Source organism: Silene latifolia, chromosome 11, assembly GCF_048544455.1.
Source record: "Silene latifolia isolate original U9 population chromosome 11, ASM4854445v1, whole genome shotgun sequence".
Lineage (NCBI taxonomy): Eukaryota > Viridiplantae > Streptophyta > Magnoliopsida > Caryophyllales > Caryophyllaceae > Silene > Silene latifolia.
The window spans coordinates 60,072,225-60,098,274 of NC_133536.1; the positions used below are offsets into that span (position 1 = coordinate 60,072,225).

At 35.0% G+C, this 26,050-nt stretch overlaps 1 protein-coding gene across 1 annotated transcript; it reads right to left on the minus strand.

The window, feature by feature from the left end:
• Positions 1-21,126: 21,126 nt before the first annotated feature.
• Positions 21,127-23,464, minus strand: LOC141613479 (protein FAR1-RELATED SEQUENCE 5-like). Its single transcript, XM_074432218.1, has 4 exons — positions 23,306-23,464; positions 22,488-23,129; positions 21,857-22,393; positions 21,127-21,657 (listed from the first exon to the last, which is right to left on the minus strand). The coding sequence occupies exons 1-4, from the start codon at positions 23,462-23,464 to the stop codon at positions 21,127-21,129; spliced, it is 1,869 nt and encodes a 622-aa protein (XP_074288319.1).
• Between the last annotated feature and the right edge of the window lie 2,586 nt (positions 23,465-26,050).

Here is a 26,050-nt window from a genome sequence, read left to right on the forward strand (position 1 = left end):
AAATTAACAAAGTTGAATTGGGAACGATTAATTAATGTTCAGACGGTCTTTTACTAAATAAAAATGGAAAAAAATGGTGGTGTAGGGGACGGGCGGTGGAAAGCGGCAGGCCGTGGCAAGTGTGCCCAAGGCTAGCCCACGGTTGGCCCAGGTCGGTCCGTTGCTTGTTTCGCGGTTTTCCATGTTTTGTCCGTCATTTTAGGTTCATTATGGATGTAATTAGAATAAGTACACATGGTTAAACTTGTGAAGTGAATCATAATAGTAACTAAAAGTTATGTTAATGGTAGAAAAATTATGTTATATTGATAATTATCACATGTTAGGATAGTTTACAAAATGAATTTTATAGTGATAAATTGTAATGCTTTGTTGATTGTGCCGAAAACTGAGCCTTAGTCCCTTTAACTGATGCGATGTCAGTTAATTGAGTGATTGGTCAGCCGCAATTTGACCCGCACTGTCGCAGGTGGGGTTGCGGGTAAAAATTCGGTTGAATGAATTAGATAATCGGCCTTTTTCTTGTTTTAGGCCATTTATTATATCTCTATTTCACATGTGTAGTTAGTTGAATTTAAATAGCTTCTTATTTAGTTAGTTGAATTTAAATAGCTTCTTATTTTGTAGTAATGGCCCTAGATTCCCCTAAAGCCTTTAATATTGTTAAAATTGCTAGAATTGGAAGTTAGTATTGAATTCTTATTGAGGACACTGTGGGATTTGTATGCTGAATAGACAATTATATAGCCTTTCACATGATAGAATGTTAGAATTCATGTTGGTAAGTAGGACTTTTTGCCCTCTTATGGTTAAGTGGGTGTCTTAATTGACTTGTGTGGTGAGTCGTGTGTGGTGTGGGCTAAAGTATTCAAGCTGGGACTAGCTGGGACTAGGTCCTAGGTGAGTATTTCGGCCTTCATCATAGATAGGTCTTTATAGTCTTTGACGAGTATATGTTCACTGCTTGATAGCCTTTGTGTTCCTGACTAGTGGATGTTTATCCAAGTTGGGGCATGACCTCAGTTACTTATTTTGATAGTAAGTGGTCAGCTTAAGTACTAGCCAACCCTTCGGTGGTGTCCTTAGGGTACTCACTTCACTTTGTTTTAAAAAAAAGTTGTGGGTCTTGGGTGCGGTGGTGTGTATCCGCATGTCTAGGTCTGCGCAGATTTTAGGCTAGGGTTGTGTTGTCTCTTGGCCATGTTTTATTAATATTAACCGCTGAGCCAAGATACCGGTTCGATTACCTTCCCTACCTCGTGGTATAGACTCGAGTTACAAAGTGACTATTGACGGGACTAAGAACTTATGCCTGTCTTTGATATATTGCCCTTTCTTGTTTGATGATTCTATGAATCATAGAAGGTGAGATGCAAGCCGGCTATGGTTGATAGAGTTTGGATTACAATTTGTTAAATTTTTCACATGATAGTTTAAATTAGTCAATTTAGCATTCATATGTTAGGATGCTTGGAAATTAGATGAATTATCATATAGTTTACATGTTTCACTACATGTTACATTAATTATGACGATTCGTGGCTGGGAGGACTCGAAGTTACTCCCCACTGAATTGTGGCTTTCGTGTTTGTATAAAATGCGATTGACAGGTTGTTGATGCTTTGTTGGGGTCACAGACGAGCTAGTGAGCAAGGAACCTTGGACCTAGTTTGGCTTTCTTTTGTAGAAACCTTTTATCTTTTGGTTTTGTATATAATTTGAAGGGACATATGTCTCCCTTTCCTATTTTGGGTTTGTATCATTCTACTTCCTTATTTAGCTATGGCATATAAGTAGTTCATCAGCTGTTGCAGGGTTTTTGACACTCTTCTTGAGTTGGATTGGTTGTGAATGGTTTAGGAAGAAAATTTTTTGAAATTGCAGGTTTTATCTAGTTGAACCATTTACAAACATATCCTACCAGTTTTCCCGTAGAATTTACGCATTTAAGTAATTAGATAACGCTAAATTTTAAGGGTGTCACAGTTCTTGAACAAACCAAAACCTTCTTTGAGTCTATGGGATTGGGTAAATTGTTTACAATGAAAGAATTGCATACCCCTCCCTCACCTTGGAATTTTTAAGTTCTTTGAAAGACACAAGGGTGGAGACTCGAACCAACATCGAGTTTCGTCTTGAAAATGTTGATAGACGCATAACTTATGGCGAATTGGGTAAGATATTAGGCCTTAGTGATAACCCGAAATATACAAAGATTCCTATCAAGTATGACCCCGCTCCTCTTTGGATGGCAATTTCCGGAAAGAAATTCATACGCTTTTATGATTGTCGTGCTCTCTTAGTCCACCATCCGGGCATTAGAGTATGGCATAAGGTCATTGGGAATACTTTGATAGCAATAAATGGCACAAATCATCTTACCAAACTCGATTGTATTCTTCTCGAGTCGGCCTTGAACATTGGGAGGGAATTTACCAAGCCATACAATGCTCTAAGACTTTTGATTGAACGATGGCTTAATGTCGATTATGGCAAAGAAGGCACTGCCTTTATTGTCAATGGAGGACTAGTTACCCATTTGGCTAAGCATTTCAACCAGAATTTCAACAAAAACAACACTTATGTGCCGGTTAAAGGAGGCCATCTTATTGATATGGACACCATGATTCACAAGTTTAAGTGGGTCAAGCACGACACTCTTTACAACAAATATGGGTGGTTAACAAATGAAGCTAGATCCTTCACCTTGCCTTCCAAAATTTGCCGATTGAATGTTCACCGATCAAACTACCTTCTCCCACTCTCCGAAGAGACCGAGTATATCATTCAACAACAAAGGGGCGAAATTGCCGAGCCCTCCTCCTCCATTATCACCCCACCTTACCCATTTGAATACCACGAGTTCAAACCCAAATATGTCGAAGTGGGAAATGATTACTTGACTCTACTCATGAGAGAAATGCATAAGCAAGCTTACAATGATAGAGTGAATGCTTACAAGGCCCAATATCCGCCCCTCCTACATCTAGCTAGGCAAGGACTTCTTGATCCATCTTGTCCTTTGCCTAGTTGGGCGGAGAGGGAAGTATTCTTTCCTAGCATTTCTAGTGGTGGTAGACCGGGTGGAGAGGAGATGGTTGTTGAAGAGGGTGGTGACCAAGAAGGAGAAGAAGAAGAGGTTCAAGAAAAAGAAATCCAAGAAGAGGAAGAGGAAAGTGAGGAAGAACAAGCAAGTGAAAGTGAGAGTGGACATGATTCCACATCTATGGAGGTTGATGATGCCTTAAGAGAGGAAGAAGAAGATTATGATGATGATACGATGGGTGAGGATTAGCAAACTTTGGAGGCTCCTACATTCTTACACCTCCCTTATGGTTTGTCTACTTCTCTTGTTTTTATTTTATCTTGATCATTTTGAGGAGTCCTAGCAACATTGGAGGACTAACACCTTGGCTTCATTAAGGTGTTCATTATTATTGTTCCTGACTTGTAAAATTCAAAATGACAATCTTTAGTTTCATGCATTGCATTCCATTTGCATGAACTCCCCCGAAATTATTGACATTAGAAATAATGTCTATTTTGGTTTGGGGAAGTCCATGCATATGCATTGGGAGCTAATTGAAATTATGCTCTCCGCCATAACAAAAACACGTGCATCATGTAGTGTAGTTTGCATTTAGTTTAGAAATCATGCATATTCATTGCATAATTTCCTATCGTATTGGGCATTGAGGACAATGCCCATACTAGTGTGGGGATGGGAAATTCTAACTTAACTTTTATTCAAAATCCAAAAAAACCAAAAAAAATCCAAAAATCCAAAAAATCCAAAAAAAATTGTAAACTTGAAAATCCAAAAACAAGTTCATTTCCTTTGTAGTATAGTCTTGTATATATTGTTTTGTATATATTGTGTTTGTTCATCCTTGTTCACATTGATTGACTATGCCACATCCGTGACATGAGGATATTGAAGACCGCATGGTATAATCTTTCCAATCTCTTTTTTCCTCTTTATGTTAATGACTATGTGGCTTTATTTTGATTGATGCGGTATAAACAATGTGAATTTAGGACTTGCATTTAGATTATTTGGCATATTAGTTGGTAGAAGCATATGCATTAGGATGTATATATGTTAGTTGCATCATGGCATATAGATTGTATGTTAGGAAAATTTTGCGAAACCGTCTATTTGGGAAGCTTGACAAGTATATATATAGGCCCTAGTAGATGCTTTTTCTTCTTAAGACTTTGCTTGTTAGAATACTTGTAAAACACCTTAGGATGTGTCATATTAGTATCCTTTGACCCATGGGATAAGGCCTAGTCAAGAGTACCTTGTGGTGTGATAACTCCTTGGCTACCGTTTATTCCAAGGTGACCCTTGAAACCATGCAACCATCATTCATCCATGTTCTACCATATATTTTGTCATCAAAGGGAATGGGCACAAAAATTATTCAAATTTGAGTTCAAGAAGTGAAATGAAATGTCAAAAAGTTTGCAAAATTGCATCAAAAGAAAAGAGGAGTAACAAAAATGAAAACTCCTATAGCACCCTCCCTACAAATGGGGTGACTTTGAAAATGTTCAAAAAGAAATGCAAAAAGTTGAAAAGTTGACAAGTGTTGAAAATGCCAAACATCAAAAGAAATGGCAAAAAAAAAATGTTCTAAAAATGTCAAATGCCACAAGAAATTGGGGGGAAAAACAACAACAAAAGCAAACTCTCATATGAAACTCAATTACTATTGATCCCTTTTCCATCGTATCCACTTTTGTGCATGGTAGAGAGGGGACGACCCTTCTTCTTGTCTAGGCAAGAAGGGGAATTCCGCGATCCTCCAGTGTTTCTAACACCATAGGGAGTCTACTCTTGACAAAAGCATTTAACGATTGAGGACAAAGGTACCCTAGCTTGACACAACTTGGAGGTGATTTATTGGTATCCTTCTAGGCTTAGTAGTTTGAAGAAACCATATCTATGACGGAGTGTGTACCCTTAGATTGCTTCCCCTTTAGATAATTTCCGCCACTTAGATGAGGAAAGTGGCTATTCTTTTTATAGATGCATCCATTACTTGATTTTGTGTGCTTTAATGATTGGATGTGTCGTCATTTTGGCAAGACTCACCTTGCCTTGCAAGAAGGCATCCTACCTCATGGTTGTCTTGTTGTGAGTTGAAGGGGCGGAGTGAGACCCGCTAATTGTCTCATATCGGCTATATGAGTAGGTTAGTTTAAATAAGGGTCCTAGTTTTTGTCACCTCTTTACTCGGGACGAGCAAAGGTTCGGTTTGGGGATATTTGATGTGATCAATATTTGAGCATATTTAGTCCCCAAATTAGCCTCGTTCCTATGCTTTTTAGTGCATATTTGGATCATTTACTATCTTTAGTCCTTTGTTTTGCATATTCTTTGAGATTTTGTTTCCTTGGTAGGAGAGGAGTGCAAACCTTGCATTTTCATGGCAAAATAGAGCTAAATTGATCGAATCTAATGACCAAGCATCAAAGAGAAGACAAGACTAGAAGGCCTTTGTACATAATGTAGTAGATGAGCAATGATGAAGAAGATCCTTGCATCTCCGACAAAATCCCGGAGAATTGTTGGAAGAAGAAAAGAAGAAATGACACGCTGGACTAGGATCCGCGCGTCTCACCTATCGGGACGCTCGTCCAGAAGCTCTACAATCCGAGCGTCCAAGCCGCCAGGCCGCTCGTCCACCGCCTACACAATCCGCTCGTCCCGACCTTTTGGACGCTCGGATTGTCCTCCAGTGCAACACGTCCTCTTCTTTCTCCATTCGAGATGCGCATATTTTTGAAAGACTAGCTAAAAGGAGACCCACATCTTTTCTTGAGAGGAGCGATTCCTCAAGGACTTAATCGTCATTTAAGCCCTTAGTAACCCTAATTTGTGCACCTAATCCCCACTATAAATACCCCATTAGTCTAATTAGATTATCATGTTCTTCTTATCAATCTTTAGTGTAGTTTCACTACTACAGATACTGGCTATAACAACGGTTAAAAACCGTTGTTATATTAAAAAGCGGACGTTGTTAAAGCGTCCGTTGTAGTAGATTTTAACAACGGTTGGATTTTCTAAGAAACCCGTTGTGAAAACTATTAACAACGGTTTAAAGTAGAAAAAACCGTTTTGGAAAGGGTGACTAAATTTTGGTTGGAAAGTTATAACAACGGTTACAGTATAAAAAACCGTTGTTATAACTAAAGACAACGGGGGTTTTTTTAAATAACTGTTGTTGTTTATTTAGAAAAAAAAAATTTAATTAAATATTAGTAGATGCATGCATTACTACGGCGGCCCGTTATAATTCTGATGCACGCATTATTACTGCCAATCCCTGCATATGAATGGACAATATATGGAATGAGAAGGGTTATAAGATTTGAAGAAGAGATATGATGGCACAACTTCCTAAACATATATTAATTAAAAAACAACTCAAAAGACACATTACTTAGTATAAATACATGCATTATCTCAACCACCATTCCATTATCTCACTATATATCTCCAAACCCTAACTGCTAAAACAAACTCCAACCCTAAATCTTTCAAACAAACTCCAAACTTCATCAACAATGAATGATACCATCCGTAAGACTGTTACTATGACCGAGTACAACAGGAGTTTCATCCGCCGGTTGCTGGACATCGAGGACAGGTACATGAGCTACCTTGAGGACGCTCGGACCGCACTCAAGGACGCCAAAAAAAATGGCTTGACAGAGCAGCAGTTGTTGCAGCTATATGACGATATAGCAACTGCTGAACGAAACCTCCAAATAGCTAAGGAAGAGTGGATAGATATCATAGAAGAGAATGAGACTCTCTATGCATATCTAAGAATTACATTTTTATCAATGTAATTCGTTTTTTAATTTATGTATTTATGTGTGTATATATATATATATATATATATATATACATATATATACATAGTGTAAAGATCAAGTGAGTCCATGTCTTACATTTGAGTCCATAAGTTCTCTTTAGGACCATTGGATGGGAAGGTTGGAGGGCTGAGATTGGAAGCAAAAAAAAGAGGGATTATGACCTAATTAAACCATTTCCCTCTCTACTTTTCTAATCCACCTTAATCTAACACTAATTTACTATATAACATTTTTTCTTCCCCTAACTTCTCACTCATCTCTCACAATTTCAGTCCCATATCTCTCTAAAACCCAATTAATTCAAATATCTCAAATAATTCCCCCAATTAATTCCCCAAAAAAATCCAAAATAAATCACTCAAGAAATCCTCCCACCACCACCCACTGCCGCCACCGCCGGCTCCACCTCCTATAAGTCCATAACCGACAGCCTCCACCTCCCATAACCGACCACCCAGAGCCACCCGCCACCCGCACCACCGCACCAAATATTTGTTTTTGAATCTCGTTTTTCTTCATATTTCCAGATCTGGAACTTCTTCTTCTTGTTTTTTTTTTTTTTTTTTTTTTTTTTTTTTGGTTTCTTCCGTCACCAAAACCGCCGCCTGCCCTCTCTTCCTCCTCTCTTTTTTCTTCTTTCTTCTCTAATCCGTTCAAATGGCGTTAATGTTTAAGATTGTGTTTTTTATATGTTTAAGATCTCGTTTCACAATGTTTAAGATTGTGTTTTTTTAAAAAATTGTTTTATTAGGTGTTGTTGGAGGTATTGTGGGTGAATCTCGTTTCACTATTTTTTGTTTTCTTCTTTTTCGATTTCTGTTCAGATCTACATATTGTTTTTTTTTTTTTGTTTTTTTTTTTTTTATTATTTCGTGTTTTAAAATTTGGTGTTTTTTTAAAAAAATTGTTTTCGTAGGTGTTGTTGGAGTTATTGTGGGTGCTACTCGGTTTTCAGATCTCGTTTCACATTATTTATTTATTTTTTTCCAGTTTTTGCTCGTGTTTTTTTTTTTGTCGATGATGTTGTTGGTGTTGTTGTGGTGTTGGATGTCGTTTTTTCTTAATGGTTGTGTTCTTTTTTAAATTGTTGGTGGTGTTCTTAATTTCAGATCTCGTTTTTTCAGTTTTTGTGTGTTTTAAATTTTTTTGTTTCTTTTTTCATTTTCGGATCTAAGAGGGTTGGTGTTTTCTTTGATTTTGGTTGGCTGTGCGTTTTGTTTTCTTTGATTTTTCTTTTTCTTTTTTTTTTTGGTTTTGTTGTTTTCATACATGTTGTTAGAATTAAACTTTTCTTTGATTTTGGTGTTTTCTTTTTTCTGCTAGAATAACACTTTTTTCGGCTAAAATTACACTTTTTTCGGCTAAAATTACACTTTTTTCGGCTAAAATTACACTTTTTGTTGTTAGAATTACACTTTTCTTCATTAAAATTACACTTTTTTCTATTAGAATTACACTTTTCTTCATTAAAATTACACTTTTTTCTGTTAAAATTACACTTTTTATTGTTAGAATTACACTTTTTTTTTTTAGAATTACACTTTTTCCTCATTAAAATTACACTTTTTTCTGTTAAAATTACACTTTTTGTTGTTAGAATTACACTTTTTTCTTTTAGAATTACACTTTTTCTTCATTAAAATTACACTTTTTTCTGTTAAAATTACACTTTTTGTGGTTAGAATTACACTTTTTTCTGTTAGAATCACACTTTTCTTCATTAAAATTACACTTTTTTCTGTTAAAATTATACAATACTTTTTTTAGCTAGAATAACACTTTTTTTCTGTTAAAATTACATTTTTCTTCATTAAAATTACACTTTTTTCTGTTAAAATTATACTATACTTGTTTTTGCTAGAATAACACTTTTTTCGGCTAAAATTACACTTTTTGTTGTTAGAATTACACTTTTTGTTGTTAGAATTACACTTTTTTCTGTTAGAATTACACTTATCTCTATTGGACTAATGTTACACTCTCAATGGACTTGTTCATATTCTCATATTCTCATTGGACTAATGTTACACTCTCAATTGACTATGGACTTGGTCATATTCTCATATTCTCATTGGACTAATGTTACACTCTCAATGGACTAAAATTACATTCTCAAGGACTGAAATTATACTTTTATGGACTAAAATTACACTTTTCTGGACTAAAATTACATTCTCCTTGACTAAAAATAACAATCTCATTGGACTGAAATTACACTTACCTGGACTAAAATAACACTTTTTGTCATTAAAATAACACTCGTAAAATGGTAAATTACAATAACTTGTGAAAAAATGACAAAAATTCAAAATATTATTCGTTAAAATCACTCGGAAAAGATTCAAGTTAAACTTGTAAAACGCTAAATTCTCGAAAATATTTCTTAAAATTACACTTTTTGCCGTTAGAATTACACTCGTAAAATCCTAAAATGTCGAAAACTTGTCTCGAAAAAAAAAAAAAAAAAAAAAAAACGAAAAACAAATCGAAAACTTGTCTCGAAAAAAAAAAAAACCAAAAAAACCGAAACAGAAAAATGTTAACAAAATTTTCATAAACTTTGAAGTATAAGACAAAATATGGTGTTAATTGTGTATGATAATGAATTAGTGAATGTATTATTAAAACTAGAGAGAGAAGTGAATTAATTAGTGTTAAGTGTGTTTTTTTGCTTTCAATCTCAACCTTCCACCATGCATGATCCAAGGGTTGTGGGAGGGACTTATGGACTCAAAAAAAAAAAAGGGACTTAGAAGAACTTTGCTCTATATATATATATATATATATATATATATATATATATATATATATATATATATATATATATATATATATATATATATAGGCAAGATCCGGTGAGTCCACCTATATATTTGAGTCCATGAGTTCATAAAACAATATCACGCACTATACAAAACAATATCACGAATTTTTTTTTTCAAATTTTTTTTTCGAAATTTTTTTTTCAAATTTTTTTTTCAATTTTTTTTTTTTTAGCTGTGATATTGTTTAGTATAACGTGTGATATTGTATTACAAAATAATATCACGGATTTTTTTTTTCAAATTTTTTTTTCGAAAAAGTTTTTAAAAATTTTAATGTATGTTGTGATATTGTTTAGTATAACGTGTGATATTGTATTACAAAACAATATCACGATTTTTTTTTTGAATTTTTTTTTAAAATTTTTTTTTTTTCAGTTGTGATATTGTTTAGTATAACGTGTGAAACTGTAAGCTGTGATATTGTGTAGTATAACGTGTGATATTGTATTATGGACTCACAGACTCAAAAAGATAGGGTGGACTCATGTGATCCTAATTATATATATATATATATATGTATATATATATAAGATCAAATGAGTCCTCCTCTTACATTTGAGTCCATAAGTCCCATTATGGGCCATTGGATCTTGGAAATGGAGGGCTAAGATGAGAACTCAAAATTAAGGTTAATGCTCTAATTTTGCCATATTCCTCTAATTTTCTCATTAACTACATTAATCCTCCTCATCTTTCATTCATCAACTCATTATCACATCTCCTTATTCTCTCTCTATATCTCACTTCTCCATATTCTCTCCAAAAAAACCAAGAAAAAAAAACCCCAAAACCAAACAAATAAAAAACCCAAAAAATCCAAATAAATCATTTACTCATCTTTTCTTCATTCACCATCCACCTACCACCACCCACTGGCCACTGCCGCCGCCACCACCACCACCACCGCCGCCGCCACTACCGTCGCCGCCGCTCCGACGTCATTATTTTTTCTTTATTTTTTTTTTAAACTTGACATTTGGGGGTTCTTTTTATTTTTTTTGTTGTTTTTTTTCTCCTTATATCGTCTTGCTATATATTATTGTTTCAAATTTGTGAGTTTTTTTAATCTTAATCTTAGATCTACTAAAGTAGATCAATTTTCATTGGCCCTTTTTTTTTCAATTTTGATGTTTTGGTCTTTTTTTTTTTCCGGTTATTGTCATTGTTACAAATTATAGTTTGATTTTAGTACTAAATCTATTAGTTATGAAATCTCATTTTTTACTTTTTTCTTGTTGATATCACTTTGTTAATATCCGTCTTGTTATATATATTTGCCAAATTTCGTATTTAAAATTTTCTTTGGGTATTGTGTGATTTAGGATCTATTAAAATTACTTTATCGGTTAAAATTACACTTTTTCGATTAAAATTACACTTTTTAATGTTAAAATTACACCTTTTTCCGTTAAAATTACACTTTTTTGGTTAAAATCACAGTTTTTTTCCTGTTCAAAGTACACTTTTTTCCGTTAAAATTACACTTTTTTCTGTTAAAATTACACTTTTTTTCCGGTTAAAATTACACTTTTCCGTTAAAATTACAATTTTTCCCCTTAAAATTACACTTTTTTCTGTTAAAATTACACTTTTTTCCTTTAAAATTACACTTGTCTTCATTAAAGTTACATTTATCTCTATTATTAAAGTTACATTTATCTCTACTAAGGTTACCTTCTCAATGACTAAAGTTACGCTTTTGGACAAAAGTTAGAACAATTTGGACTGAAATTACACAAATTTTGACTAAAATTTGTCAATTTGGACTAAAATTACACAATTTGGACTAAAGATACACAAATTTGGACTATAGTTATACAATTTGGATTAAAATTACACTTTTATGGACTAAAATTACACTTCCGTTGACTAAAATTACACTTTTGTAGACTAAAGTTATACATTTGTGGATTAAAGTTACACATTTGTAGACTAAAATTACACTTTTTTGGACTAAAATTACACTTTTTTGGACTAAAATTACACTCATAAAATGATACAAGATACACACACTATCAATTTACTAAGTTACACTTTAGTGGACAATGATTGAAATTTCACAATCTTAATGACTCAAAATAAATGAATTGTGTAACTTTAGTTCAAATTGTGTAATTTACTCTAAATTTAGTCGTAAGTAGTGTATTATTAGTTCAAAATTATTCGTAAATAGTGTATTTTCAGTTCAAAATTCTATAATTTTAGTCCAAATTTAGTTGTAAATATTGTATTCAATTTAGTCGTAAATAACTCCATTAATTAGTTCAAATAGTCCATAATTAGTTAGTCCATATTGTCCAAATAGTCCAAATAGTCCAAGAGTGTAACTTTAGTTAGTCCAAATTGTCCAAATAGTCCAAATAAGTGTAATTTTAACAAGAAAAAGTGTAATTTTAACCGAAAAAAGTGTAATTTTAAAGTAAAAAAGTGTAATTGTAACAGAAATAAGTGTAATTGTAATGGAAAAAAGTATAATTTTAATAGGAAAAAGTATAATTGTAACAAAAAAAAGTGTAATTGTAACAGAAATAAGTGTAATTGTAATAGAAAAAAGTGTAATTTTAACAGGGAAAAGTGTAATTATAACAGAAATAAGGGTAATTTTAACCAAAAAAAGTGTAATTTTAACCAAAAAAAGTGTAATTGTAGCAGAAAAAAGTGTAATTGTAATAGAAAAAAGTGTAATTTTAACAGGGAAAAGTGTAATTATAACAGAAATAAGGGTAATTTTAACCAAAAAAAGTGTAATTTTAACCCAAAAAAGTGTAATTGTAATAGAAAAAAGTGTAATTTTAACAGGGAAAAGTGTAATTATAACAGAAATAAGGGTAATTTTAACCATAAAAAAGTGTAATTGTAATAGAAAAAAGTGTAATTTTAACAGGGAAAAGTGTAATTATAACATAAATAAGGGTAATTTTAACCAAAAAAAGTGTAATTTCAACCAAAAAAAAGTGTAATTGTAATAGAAAAAAGTGTAATTTTAACAGGGAAAAGTGTAATTATAATAGAAAGAAGGGTAATTTTAACCAAAAAAAGTGTAATTTTAACAAAAAAAAAGTGTAATTGTAGCAGAAAAAAGTGTAATTGTAACTTTAATAAAAACCAAAATAACAAATCTAAAATATAGTATAACACCCACAACATTAACATAATAAAAAACCAAAATAAAAGCCAAGAATACTAGATCTAAAATAAAAAAAAAACGAAATAAGAAGTAGATGAAAATAAATGAAAAAATCAAGCGAAATCTTAAATACAACCGTTTACAAAACGGAATCTATACCTTAAAAAAACGGAATCCGATACAAGTAAACACGGAATTCAAATTATATAAACATTGGAAACCTCAACAAAAACCGAATCTGAAATAAAAAAAAAAAACTAAAATAAAGACCAAGAATACTAGATCTAAAATAATAAAAAAAAAAAAAAACCGAAATAAGAAGTAGATGAAAATAAATGAAAAAATTAAGCGAAATCTTAAATACAACCGTTTACAAAACAGAATCTATACCTTAAAAAAACGGAATCCGACACAAGTAAACACGGAATTCAAATTATATAAACATTGGAAACCTCAACAAAAACCAAATCTGAAATTAAAAAAAAAACGAATCTGAAAAGGGAAGAAAGGAGGTCGTGGTGGTGGTTGCTGGAAAGGGAAGGAAGGAGGTCGGGTGGTGGCGTGAGACGGAGAGGAGAGTAGTGGTGGGGTTATTCGTGGTGACTGTGGTGGGGCTGTGGTGGGGCCGCGTCGTGGTTGTGGTGGGGCTGTGGGTTGTTATTTTTTGTTTTGTGACGGTGAGTTGTGGTGGCTGTTGGACGGGAGTGAGGAAGAGGACGGGAGTGGTTGGGGTGTTTAGGGTGTCGGGTTTTCGGTTGTGGAGGGCGAGAGTATATGAGGCGCGGTTGTGGTCGTGGGTGGGTGTGGGTGGTGGTCGTGGGTCGGTTTTGCCGGCTAGCTTGTGGTCGTGGGTTGGTTAGTTGTGGTCGTGGGTGGTTGTGGTCGGGTTTGGTGGACGGCTGTGTTGTCGTGGTTGTGGTCGGGTTTGGTCGTGGTTGTGGTCGGTTTTTTTTTTCTTTTGTTTTGGTTTTGACTGTTATTTTGGGTTTTTTTTTAGTAATTATTTGGGTTTTTTTTTCAGATTTTGTTTGTTTGGTTTTGCTATTTGAGAGAAAAAGGAGAGATTGTGAGATTTAGAGTGAGGGAAGGAGTTTGTGATAATGAGGGATGAATGGATTAATGAGTAACTTAATTGCAATGAGGAGCTAATTAGACTAGATTGATTTGTGGCCGTCCATTGAGATGTAATCTCATCCCTTCATTCCCTTCATCCAAGAGCCCTTATAAGGACTTAAGGATTCAATAGATGTAAGGGACTTAGGAGAACTTAACACTATATGTATGTATATATATATATATATATATATATATATATATATATATATATATATATATATATTAATTAATTAAGTTTATCATGCATTCCTCTCTATCATCTTGCTTCTTCTTTGTTCTATTTTATTTAATTTGTTTTACAAGATAATAAACGCAGAAAAACAACAGTGACAAAACTAATTAAGCGAATAATACTTAGACAAAGAACATAATGATCGATAAAAATACATGCAAATGAAATAATTAGAGAAAGAAAATAGTGACTGAGATGACAAAACCTAAATTAAATCATGCATATTTACCTGATAATTAGAGAAAGTAAGAGACGATGAAAACAACAGTGACGGCGAGATGATAAAGCGACGATGAGGAAGAGAGAAAGAGACGATGATAAAGTGTGTTCGTGTTTGTGTTTGTGTTTGTGTTTGTGTTTGTGTTTGTGTTTGTGTTTGTGTTTGTGTTTGTGTTTGTGTTTGTGTTTGTGTTTGTGTTTGTGTTTGTGTTTGTGTTTGTGTTTGTGTTTGTGTTTGTGTTTGTGTTTGTGTTTGTGTTTGTGTTTGTGTTTGTGTATGTTTGTGTTTGTGTTAGGTTTATGTTTTGTGGCTGTAGCTGATATGTGTTTGTGTGGTTTCTAATATGGAAAGTATTGACAACGGTTGTTAAACAAAAACCCGTTGTCATTACAGAATATATTAACAACGGTTCCATAGTAAACCGTTGTTAAAAAGTATTAACAACGGGTTTATAAATAACCGTTGTAATTACTTTTCACTAACTTTGCGCCAATTTTGCGCCAAAATATTAACAACGGTTGTGCATGTTTGACCCGTTGTTAAAACCTATAACAACGGTCATGGAACCATAACCGTTGTAATTAATTTTAGTAAAATTCGCGCCATCCGTTCTACAACGTCTTATGGTGATTTTCGTGGATAAGCGTTGTTAAAGGGGCGTTGTAGTTGCCTGGATTTGTAGTAGTGTTTATATTATAATCTCCCTTTAATCTTGTAATCAACTTCTAATCAAGTCTTAATACAAATCTCATTTCCTTAATTTCTCTATTGTTCATCTTTTATTTTGGGTAATTGAAGATTATTTGGGTTTATTGGGAGATTGACAACCTTCCATCAATCATCAAGTACTTCTATTATTCTTTGCATTATTATTTTGGAATCATCATTAGGTATAATTCTCTCCCATTTGATGTTTGCAGATGACCTTCTACTTTTTAGTAAGGGAGATGCCCCCTCTATGATGATTATTATCAGGACTTTCTCAACTTTTTCAGCTACCTCAGGACTAAAGATGAGTAAGGGGAAATCCAATGCTTATTTTAATGGAGTGAATGCAAACCTAAAGGCTGATTTTCTACAAATATCAGGCCTAGTTGAAGGTAAACTTCCTTTCAGGTACCTAGGGGTTCCTATCAAGACTACTAGGCTTAATGCTCAGGACTGCAAACCTCTAATAGATAAGATAGTGGCAAGAATAAGAACTTTGGGGGCCAGGAAATTGTCTTATGCTGGAAGGTTAGTGCTAGTCAAGGCTGTGCTTAAAACCTTACATAACTACTGGGCTCAAATGTTTATCCTCCCTACTGGAATTATTACTAGAATTGAGCAAATATGTAGGAATTTCTTATGGGATGGGGGGGTTGATTTCATGAAATCACCTCTGGTAGCCTGGGATAAGGTATGTAGGCCAAAATCAGAGGGTGGTTTAGGCCTTAAACAGGATCTTTTGTGGAACAAAGCTGCAGTGGGCAAATTAGTCTGGTGGATTTACACCAAGCCAGAACTCCTATGGGTTAAATGGGTTAGCACCATTTATCTAAAGGGGAGACCTTGGCAGGATTATTCTCCCAGTACTAACTCATCATGGTATTGGAGGAAAATCTGTCAGGTTAAAGAGGTCTTTCATCAAGCAAATCAGCAGCTCAACTGGGCCACGAGTGTTTATGCGTATACTATTTCTAAGGGATATGACCTAATTCGAAACAAATCCCCTGAAGTCCCATGGTCTATTTGTGTTTGGAATGCTTGGACTGTCCCAAAGCACGGTTTTATAGCTTGGATTTACTATCATGGCAATATGAACACAAGGAGTAAAATGTATAGACTGGGAATCAGTGAAGACAATACCTGCTGTATATGTGGAATAGAGGAAGAAACATTGGACCATCTTTTCTTTGATTGCCACTACAGCAAAAGGCTTATTACTTGTATTGGTGCTTGGATGGGGATGAATATTCCGGCGAGTGGCTTACTGAACTGGCGACTGGGAAGAGCAGGCTCTCAGGTCCAGAAAGGGATCTTGGATGCTGTTATCAATGCTTGCATCTATAATGTTTGGCATCAACGAAATCGTAGCAGGCATGAATTCATACTTATTCGACCGAATAAGCTCGCTCGAATGATAATGGAAGAATTGAAGGTACGATTTCGTGGGTTGGATCGAAGGAAGATGCAGAGGCGCGACGAAGAATGGATTCAAGATCTTTTGAGAAAGGGGATCTGAGTCTTTGAGTGAAGTGATGTCTGGATTTGTTGGGGAAGACGGAGTGAACGATTGAGTGTCTGATGAAGGTGATTTAGGGTTCTTACCGTTTTGGGTTTAGCAATCCTATTTCCTTTTGTTTGTTTTTGTCTGAAGTTAGTGGTTTCTTTGGGCTTGTCTTGTTGGCCCGTTAGTCGTGATATGGGGCTGAATCCTTTGTTCTAGCCTTATTGTATGGTTACCTTTTTTGATATATATACACTTACATTTTATCAAAAAAAAAAAATCATTAGGTATAATTCTCTTAATCCCTTTTTAATTATTGTTAATCATCTTCATTTATTCATCATGTTTTGCTTTGTTAATATGATTGACAACCTTGTTAACATGTTAAACTTGATAATGAGTGAGTAGTTTCCTTAACTAGGGTTAATGGGGAATTAGGGGAAACCAACATGGGGATTGATTCATGCTTAATCTAATATGCTTTCATAATTAATTTGCTTGCTTGTTGTGATTTCAACTTATGCACATGTTATGTTTGATGAAATGCGAGCCTATGAATCCTTGCATTTTTTACCCATCACCTATCTTTTCAATGAGACTTGTAAGACATAAACCAACTCGAGTCTCATTAGACCATGCATATTGTTGGATAGGGAGGATTAAGTCGACTTGTAGGTGTTGTACAATCTAATCGATTCGGCTCCGGGACCCAAACCTTCCTAGGGATTGTAACATATACACTAACTCGATCCCATCACAACAATAATTGCTTGCATCTAGTTGAAAACATGTTCGTATGATAAAATCCCATGAATCCTCTATGAACCCATGACACCCTAGTGCTTTTAATCAATTGTTTACATCTCATTTTAATCATCTTGCTTGTTTACTTTTATTGTTATTTATTTTAGTGATCTTCTTATCTCAACCCAAATTGTGACACCCCTAGACACCACTACTTGCAATCGAAAATCCTACATCAATACCCGTCCCTTGGGATCCGAACTTTACTTGCCTCTTTACTAATAGTAGAGTTGTTTGTGAAGATATAAATATTGTTTTGGTCTAGGTGCTCCTAACGACAAGTAACCGAAATCTAAGTTCAAAGCGAATGACCGACCAACCTTATTATAAGTTTTTTTTTTCATCTACTTCTTTTAGTTATGTTTTTTGTTCTTGAATGATGATTTTTGATTTAAAAATGTAACCAGGTTGAAATATTTGGTAGTTTTCTTGTCGATAAAGGTTTTGAAAGAGGCGGTGAGGTCTGCAATTTCAAATTTATAAATGTGGCTTTTGGGTGAAAATCGGAAGGGTCCCAGAATTTGGATTGTGGTGTTTTTGTCATGATTTATATGATGTTTTGTGTTGGGAAGTTGTTCAAATCAGAGTTGCATGACCCATTGAAAATGATCATATATAGAGCTGAGATAGCTGCCATCTTGGTTTTAGCCGATATCAACAAAATGAGGAAACAGTTGTTGGATTTGGTTGATGCTTTTACAAAGGCAAAGGCGCCTTTGCTGCCTGTTTTGGTTGAGAAGCGTAAGCTAGCTGAGTTGGAAGCGATGAGGGCTGAAGCAGATGCTTTGGAAGCTGCTAGGGTTATGGCAGAGGAACTAGATGATGGTGTAAGTACTCCGGAGCCTGGGAAAAAGAGGATGCCTGATACACCTATGAGCGCTGGGATAATTAGATCAGGCCGAGGTAGTTTTAGGAGACCGAACTCTGATGGTCTTGGCTACTCAATAAACTGTGGCAAGGCAGATACAAATCTTGTTGTTGTTTCAAAAGTTATGAGGGCTAACAGCAGATATACACGTGCTATGCCAAGCAAGAAGAAACAAGTTGTTGATTATTGTTTCTTGGATGATTACAATCTTGCAAATGAGTATATTCTTTTTTCTCCAAACTCAATGAGAAACAAGTTTGTGTAATTATTCTGATACTGTATTGCAGTTATTGTATTATACAAGTTCAATTATTCTATCTTTTTTACAAATTTCAATAACTGAGTTTTCATAATACAATAACTATGTTAATGTAATACAATAATCGATTATTGTATTACATTAACATAGTTATTGTATTATGAAAAACTCAGTTATTGTAGCTGGTAGTGATTTTTTTTTATATTGTTTTAAAATATTACTAAGCTTTTTTTACTCCTTTGCAGTGAACGTTTGTTTTCTACGGGAAATGCTATCTTGGATAGGTCTGATATTCTTTCTACAAAGCTCGAAAATTACACTGAGTTGCGCATAATAGCTGCCCGGTAAGTTGTCTTGAATTTCATGGAGGTTAAAGAGAAAGAAGCGCCAGTGATGATGTTCCTTGGGACACAACATATGGTATGATCTGTTTTTTATTGTGCAGTTACTGTAGAATGTTTAATCATTTATCTTCAATTTTCTTCACACTTTTATGGTATTTATAGGGAATCTTTGAAGACATGCTAGAGCACGGAGGGGATAGTGATGCTGTATCTGACAGCCAGAAAGACAAGGTTGTGCGGTTTTGGTCCTATTGTTTAGGTGAAAACGTTGTAAACTCTGAGATCGATGTGGACGTTGTCTTCATCCCGTTGTCTTTAGATAAGTACTACTTTTGTGTCTGTGTGAAATTTATGAACAAGACGGTTGATGTGCTGGACCATACGTCGCATAAAGATTGGGAAAAATCCGATTTTTACAGACTTGCAAAGATTGCAGTACGTTTTTCTAAATCCTGATCATATACAAATTCTATTTTCAGTCAGAATTATTGTATTGTTGTAACAAAGTTATTGTATTGTTTTAAACCTGTTATTGTATACTCATGCTTTCTAATTCTTTTTTTGTTTGTACATGCTGTAGGTTGATTGTTTTTCTGACTTTTTGGATACAAGGAAAATAGCAAAAGAAGGAGTTCTCATTAACACATTTACATTCGTGAATGTTGATTTTGAATGGAAAGCGAATGTCAAGTCTGATAAGGAATCGGAATTTTTCACCATGTTTCACATGCTCACATATGAAGGGAAGCACGAGAAGGGATTGTATTCGGTTAAGAAGAGAGTTGAGAGGATTCCTACATGGCTTGAGATGGTGGCTATTTTGTTGATGTCAGATGCTAACGAGTCAAGAGCGTCTCTTTTGGAACAAGTGGAAATTTTGAGGGGGAGTATATTGGAAGTAGAGAAAGATCTTTTAAAAGACAGAAGATTGGGGACGAAAAGGGTTAAAACAGCAGCCATTAAAGGTTCTTCTCGGCGAAAAACATAAAAGAACAATTGATTGATTCTAGATGGATTTAGCGCACAATTGTAGATGGATTTTTGTTGGATAATCTAATGTTTAGATAACTGTTATTGATTGATTGAACAATTTTTTCAGATAGCGTTTTTGTAATGCCTATAAGCTGTTATTGTAATAATTCCAGACAATTATTCAAATGATCAAATGCAATTATTTTAAAGCTCTCATGTAGCTGATTATTGTAAAGCTTTTGCCCAATTATTTTAAAGCATATCTTTGATTATTTTAAAGCTCTCATGTAGCTGATTATTGTAAAGCTCTTCCCCAATTATTTTAAAGCATATCTTTGATTATTGTAACAAATTCTGAGACGTAATAAGCTTTTACCGTGTCAAGTTACAACTCATCAAATTAATATATTTATGAAAATTTGGTATGTCTCTTATGTTTGTTTACATGATTCTTTGTCGTCAGCAAAGAGCAAATTGACAAGTGTAAAGCATTATCAATTACTGTAAAGCATTATCAAATTAATATATTTATGGAAAAAAATCAGAACAATTGCAAATAAATTCATCATCAATTACTGTAAAGCATAATCTTGATGATTTTAAAACTTTCACATAAAATATAGTATGTTTGTTTACAAGAATCATGTAAACAAACATACTATATTTTATGTAATTTTGGTACTATATTTTTATTGAATTTTGGTACGTCAATTATTGTAAATTATAGTTTTTATAAATTGTGGTTATTGTAAAGTATAACCCTGATTATTGTAAAGCTTTCACATGATTATTGTAATAGCGCAAGGTATTAAATGAACAAAATCAGAACAATTGCAAATAAATTCAACATCAATTATTGTAAAGCATAACTGTGATTATTGTAAAGTTTTCACATGATTATTAAATAGCGCAAGGTATTATTAAATGAACAAAATCAGAACAATTGCAAAAAAATTCAACATCAATTAATGTAAAGCATAACTTTTGATTATTGTAAAAGTCTAACACAATTATTGTAAAGTATACCCCTGATTATTGTAAAAGTCTAACACAATTATTGCAATCATGCGGTTATTGTAAAGCATAATCTGGATTATTTTAAAGCGTAATTTTGATTATTTTAAAGCGTAATGCATTTTTCATTTTTCTTCTTCATCTTCATCCTCCATTTCATTTTCCACTTCATCTTCTTCCTCCAAAGCATGCTCAACAAACGAATTTGGATAGTTTCTCTTGTCATGGTTTCCCATTTGTTTTCAGTTATTACATAGCCTCTTCGGTTTGCTCGCCTTCTCAATTGCCTTATCCTTGTTTGATTTCATTCTCTTGCCACTTCCTTTGTTTTTTGCAATCTTTGGCGGAAGAACAGTAATATTTGATTTTGCCGAACATCCTAAGAGCATTTCTTGTTCTTGTTCCTTTGTCAAGCTCTCTTTTGTTGGATTTATTTTCTCTCGTAATTGTAAAAGCATCAAACTTAGGTCCTTGATCTGAGTTTCAGGCATCGAGTTAAGAACACTTATTGTTGCATAAAACTCAGACCATACCCTTGATAATTCCAACTTTCTCAAATCAGTGGGATCGTAGTCTTGCAATAACTTTCCATCCAGTCCATACAAAGGCTTTCTATATGATTTCTTTGTCCATCTGGTTTCGATGTACTGCTCCGGTATGCTTTGCAGTCCTTTTCCTGATATAATCCATATAATGTGTTTACAAAGGATTCCTTTCCTCTCAAACATCTTGCACGTACATGTTGTTTCCTTTGATTCGTTATTGTGAGCAACCTGCATTACAGTGTAGTTATTTCAAAAGGCAAACATAGTTATTATATAGTTCAACATGAATTATTTTATGCAGACTAGCAATGAACACCAAGGTAGAAGTCCTTCAGTTTTTTTTAATGTTAAAACACGGTTATTGTATTCTTTTATCACAATTATTGTATGTTAAAGTAAAAAGACAATTATGTTTATAAAATTGAACCTGAAATATTCTATGCTTTCTGTAGGCATCTTCAACATTTATAATGTGCATGTTTCCTTGCTCAGAAAATCCCCTAACGACACACGAACAGGGAGCCATTTGCACTTGCTCTTGGAACTCATAGAAAACAGTATGTGTGTAGATTTTAGAGGCATGTTTCTCAATCATTGTCTTAGAAGAAACTGTGGCAACAATGCTGTCACTTGCAGCATCAAGAAATCTCTGGATTATAGCGTTGTTCCATTGCACTCGAAAACGCAACCAAAATTCTACAAGTGTGCCATCTATGCTCTCAAATCTTTTGAAATAACTGTTTTGACTCTCTGATCTTTGTGTAGTTTTTAAAAGGCAACCTAAAGGCAAATCCCTAAAGTAAGCAGGTATCCATTTGTTCGTTTTGCCATACATGTATGTCAACCAAGTATTATCATTCAACTCAAAGTCATTAATCACTTGAGACCATTTTTCTTCAAACTCAATGGGTTCGAAGTCAGTATCCCAAAAAACTGCACATATTCGCTCAACAAAGTCAGTCTCCTTACAAATATGTGACTCAACTTTATCGGTAAGTTTTTTTCATTATATGCCACATGCAGTAGCGATGTCTTGCTTTCTTGAATACAGAACGCACCCTGAGTTTAATTGCCGGATCTTGATCAGTAAGAATGCACTGAGGTTCCTTGTTGCCCATACAATCAAGGAACTTCTTAAACACCCAAATGAATGACCCATCGTTCTCATGATCGACAAGTGCAGCAGCAAAAGTCACCGATTTTTTGTGGTTGTCAACAACAGTGAATGGGGTGAAGGCCATGTGGTACTTGTTAGTACCGTAAGTAGGATCAAAGGTGATGGTGTCCCCAAACAAGGAATAATTCATTCTTGCTTGTGCATCTGCCCAAAAGATTCTAGCCAAACAGTTATCCTCATCAACTTGATAAGCATAGTAAAAGCCATCTTGTGATTCAGAAAGCGCCTTTAAATAATCGAGAATCATGTCAGCATCCTTGTCACCTATATAACATTTAATATTTCTTTTGAAGTTCTTGAATTCTGTGAGAGATGCACCGATGTTTGCATACCCATTTGATTGTTCCGCCAGAATTCTAAATGTCTTGGTAGCCCCGATGTTGAGTTTACAAGTGTTAACAATTGTCTGCTTAATGTAAAGGTTAAGCGTTCTTAAATTTTTCTGGAATTCCCTTTCTTTGAGTGAGCAGAGCCTGTGATTATGACCTTCATAAAACGTATCAATGGCATACCCTATTAGCTCCTTAAGGTCATTGAATACAGCACAAAACCGTATGTTTGCCTTGCAACCAAATCTTGTTAATTTTGTTTTCTTTGGCTCTACAGATCTTTTCCTCTTTTTTTTCTCTTATGTGTTTTCAAATTCAACAATAGGTTTGAGTTTTTTGGATCCTCTTTGAATCCATGTCTATTGTAGACCATTGATTTTTTGTCTATCAGACCATCACAGAATCTTGTTTGTGTGTACTTTCTTGGTATGAAACCACAAGCCACAGCATATAAATTGTAAAACTCTATTGCCTCCTCCAGCTTTACAAACATTAACCCCACAGCAGGTTTGAAACCATTTTCTACCATCCTACTCCACTCCTCACTGCCACCTGGAGTATATCTCAATCCCAGATTATGGATAATATTTTCTCCTGTTTCAGACGCAACGGTAGGTGATGCGTGTCTTTTATATGATGTTTTACATCCTATTTTACACGCATTTCAGAGCTCATTCGTGTAGTTTATGCTGCATTTCTCCCTATTTCCATCTACTTCCGTGTTTTGTACATTATTGCAGAAATGTGAAGAATTCAACGGGAAAATCAAGCTAAATCCGTCCCCGAGTATCCTGCATTGCAAATGACGTAAAGGAATCACTTAAGGAACGAGCTTGGTGCGCAATCCAATACCCAAACGACAAATCCACGAGTTTATAAGAAGCAAGTAGCAGCTCATCCAGTCGATCGACCATCTCTATCAGTCGATCGACTAACTATCGGTTCGAAGCTATCGTTTCTTTGAGGACGATCGATCGACCAGATCCTATCGATCGATCAACCGCTATTTCAGACGAGAATTAGAAGACCGAGGAAGCGCAAGCCCATGATGCTAGGTTTAGGAAATAAGAAGTTACGTTAATTGCTATATAACGTAACCTAGAAACATCAAGTCTATTATTCAGTTTTTACCTAAGTTTTATCATCAGTTTTAAATTAAGTTTACATACGGTTTTAGGAAGAATTAGGGTTTGGAGTATTGTAAGCATTGGAATTCCCGCTCTTGTTCTTAATCATTCTTCTGCTGTTCTCGGTATTCCTCTGCCCTATTTCAATTCATCTGTTTCGTTACTAGATTAGAATTGCTAGTAGCTTCCCGAAACCATCTTTATTGTTGCATGTTAATTGTTTGCCTTATCACTTTAATTATGAATTCAATTCTTTTACGCCCTAGTATTATTGTTGTTATCACTTCCAGCATGAGTAGCTAAATAGTTTGTGCTAGGATGTAGGCGAATTGTAGCATAGGCGGCATTAGATTATACACGGCCTGAACCCGCGTGTTGGTCGATCGACCACCTTACCCGGTCGATCGACTGACCTCGTGAGCTTTATTTCGTTTTAATTGATTTTAATTGTTGTATTTAACGAATCGAATGCATGCGACCAGTTAGATACCCTTTCGTGACTGACCCAATAGATCGAAAGATAGGGAAGTCTGTTAGACCATCAATTGAATCGACTAAACTGTGCTAAGATCGAAAGATAGGTATAGTTTAGACCATTAGTCACTTTTCAGGACGAGAGTCAGTTTTAGTGATATTAGGGACCTATAGCGAGATCGAAAGATGCTATTTGTTAAGAGTGGACCGAGAGGACCTCTTTATTTCCCGCCTCACCTGTGTTGACTCAGACCGACTTAGTTTGCTGCCGCCGAAGCTATAATGAACCGATCATCCTAGTACCCCTTCTTTATCTGTTAAACCGTCTTTTTAGTTTATTATCGTTATCTGTTCTTAGCTATAGACCATCTCAACTCAACCCCCACAATTGTTACATTAGACTGAATATAAATCAACTAGAATTTACATCTGCCTCCTTGTGGTTCGTCCCTGTTACCACTAGCCTAGGTTAGTCTTAATAGGAAATTATAAATCTTATTTTTGGTACTCACAACGACGGGTATCAAATTTTGGCGCCGTTGCCGGGGAGGCAATAGTCCTAATTTTAGTTGTTTTTATTTTTAATCTTTCTTAGTTTAAGGGACTTCTGTTCCTTAAACTTTTCTTATATTCTTTTTGTAGTTTTCTCTTATGCGCAGGTCACAGGGTGGTGAACTAGTGCCATTTGACCCTGAGTTAGAGAAATCTTTGCGCGAGTTGAGACGAACACAAAGGATACTACCGACAGAGGAAGAGCTGAGTACTCTGTCAAGCTATTACGAGAACGATCTGTTCGAAGAAGACCCACAGTCTTCACCCGTTTCCACTTCTTCAGCCGAGACAGTTACTTCTCCAGAGATTCCAGTCATGGCCGAGGAAGCGAGTATAGCTAGTCATTCGGAGCCGATAGCTGAAAACTTATATAAGGGGTTCGAATTACCAGGAGATGCCAGGAAGTTCGAGCCAAAGCCTTCATACATTAGCATGGTTGAGAAGAACCACTTCGGGGGAGCTGCAAATGAAGATGCAGCTAAGCATATGGAGACCTTTATTGACTCATCGCTGTTCCATACCCCCACCACCGGTAGGCGTGACCCAAGACCAGATCAAGGAGACCATGTTCATCTTCTCCCTTCGTGATGCTGCAAGGGAGTGGTATAGAGATTTGGACCGAACCGTTCAGGGGATCACCGATTGGAATTCATTGGCGTTGGCATTCTACAAGAAGTACTTTTATGCTTCGAGGACGATTGCTATTAGAGCTCAAATCACGGGCTTTAAACAAGGGCCGGATGAGAACTTCCACGAAGCATGGGTCCGTTTTAAGAAGTTGGTGCGAACCATACCGCACCATGGGTTCGAAAAGTGGAGCTTGTGCAATCATTTCTATAATGGGTTGTACGACGATCAGAGAGCCATTTTGGATGCTGCAACCAATGGACGATTCGCTGAAAATTTGGGAGCAACCAAGGGTTGGAAAATCATTGACGATCTAGCTACCCATAAGGCCGAGT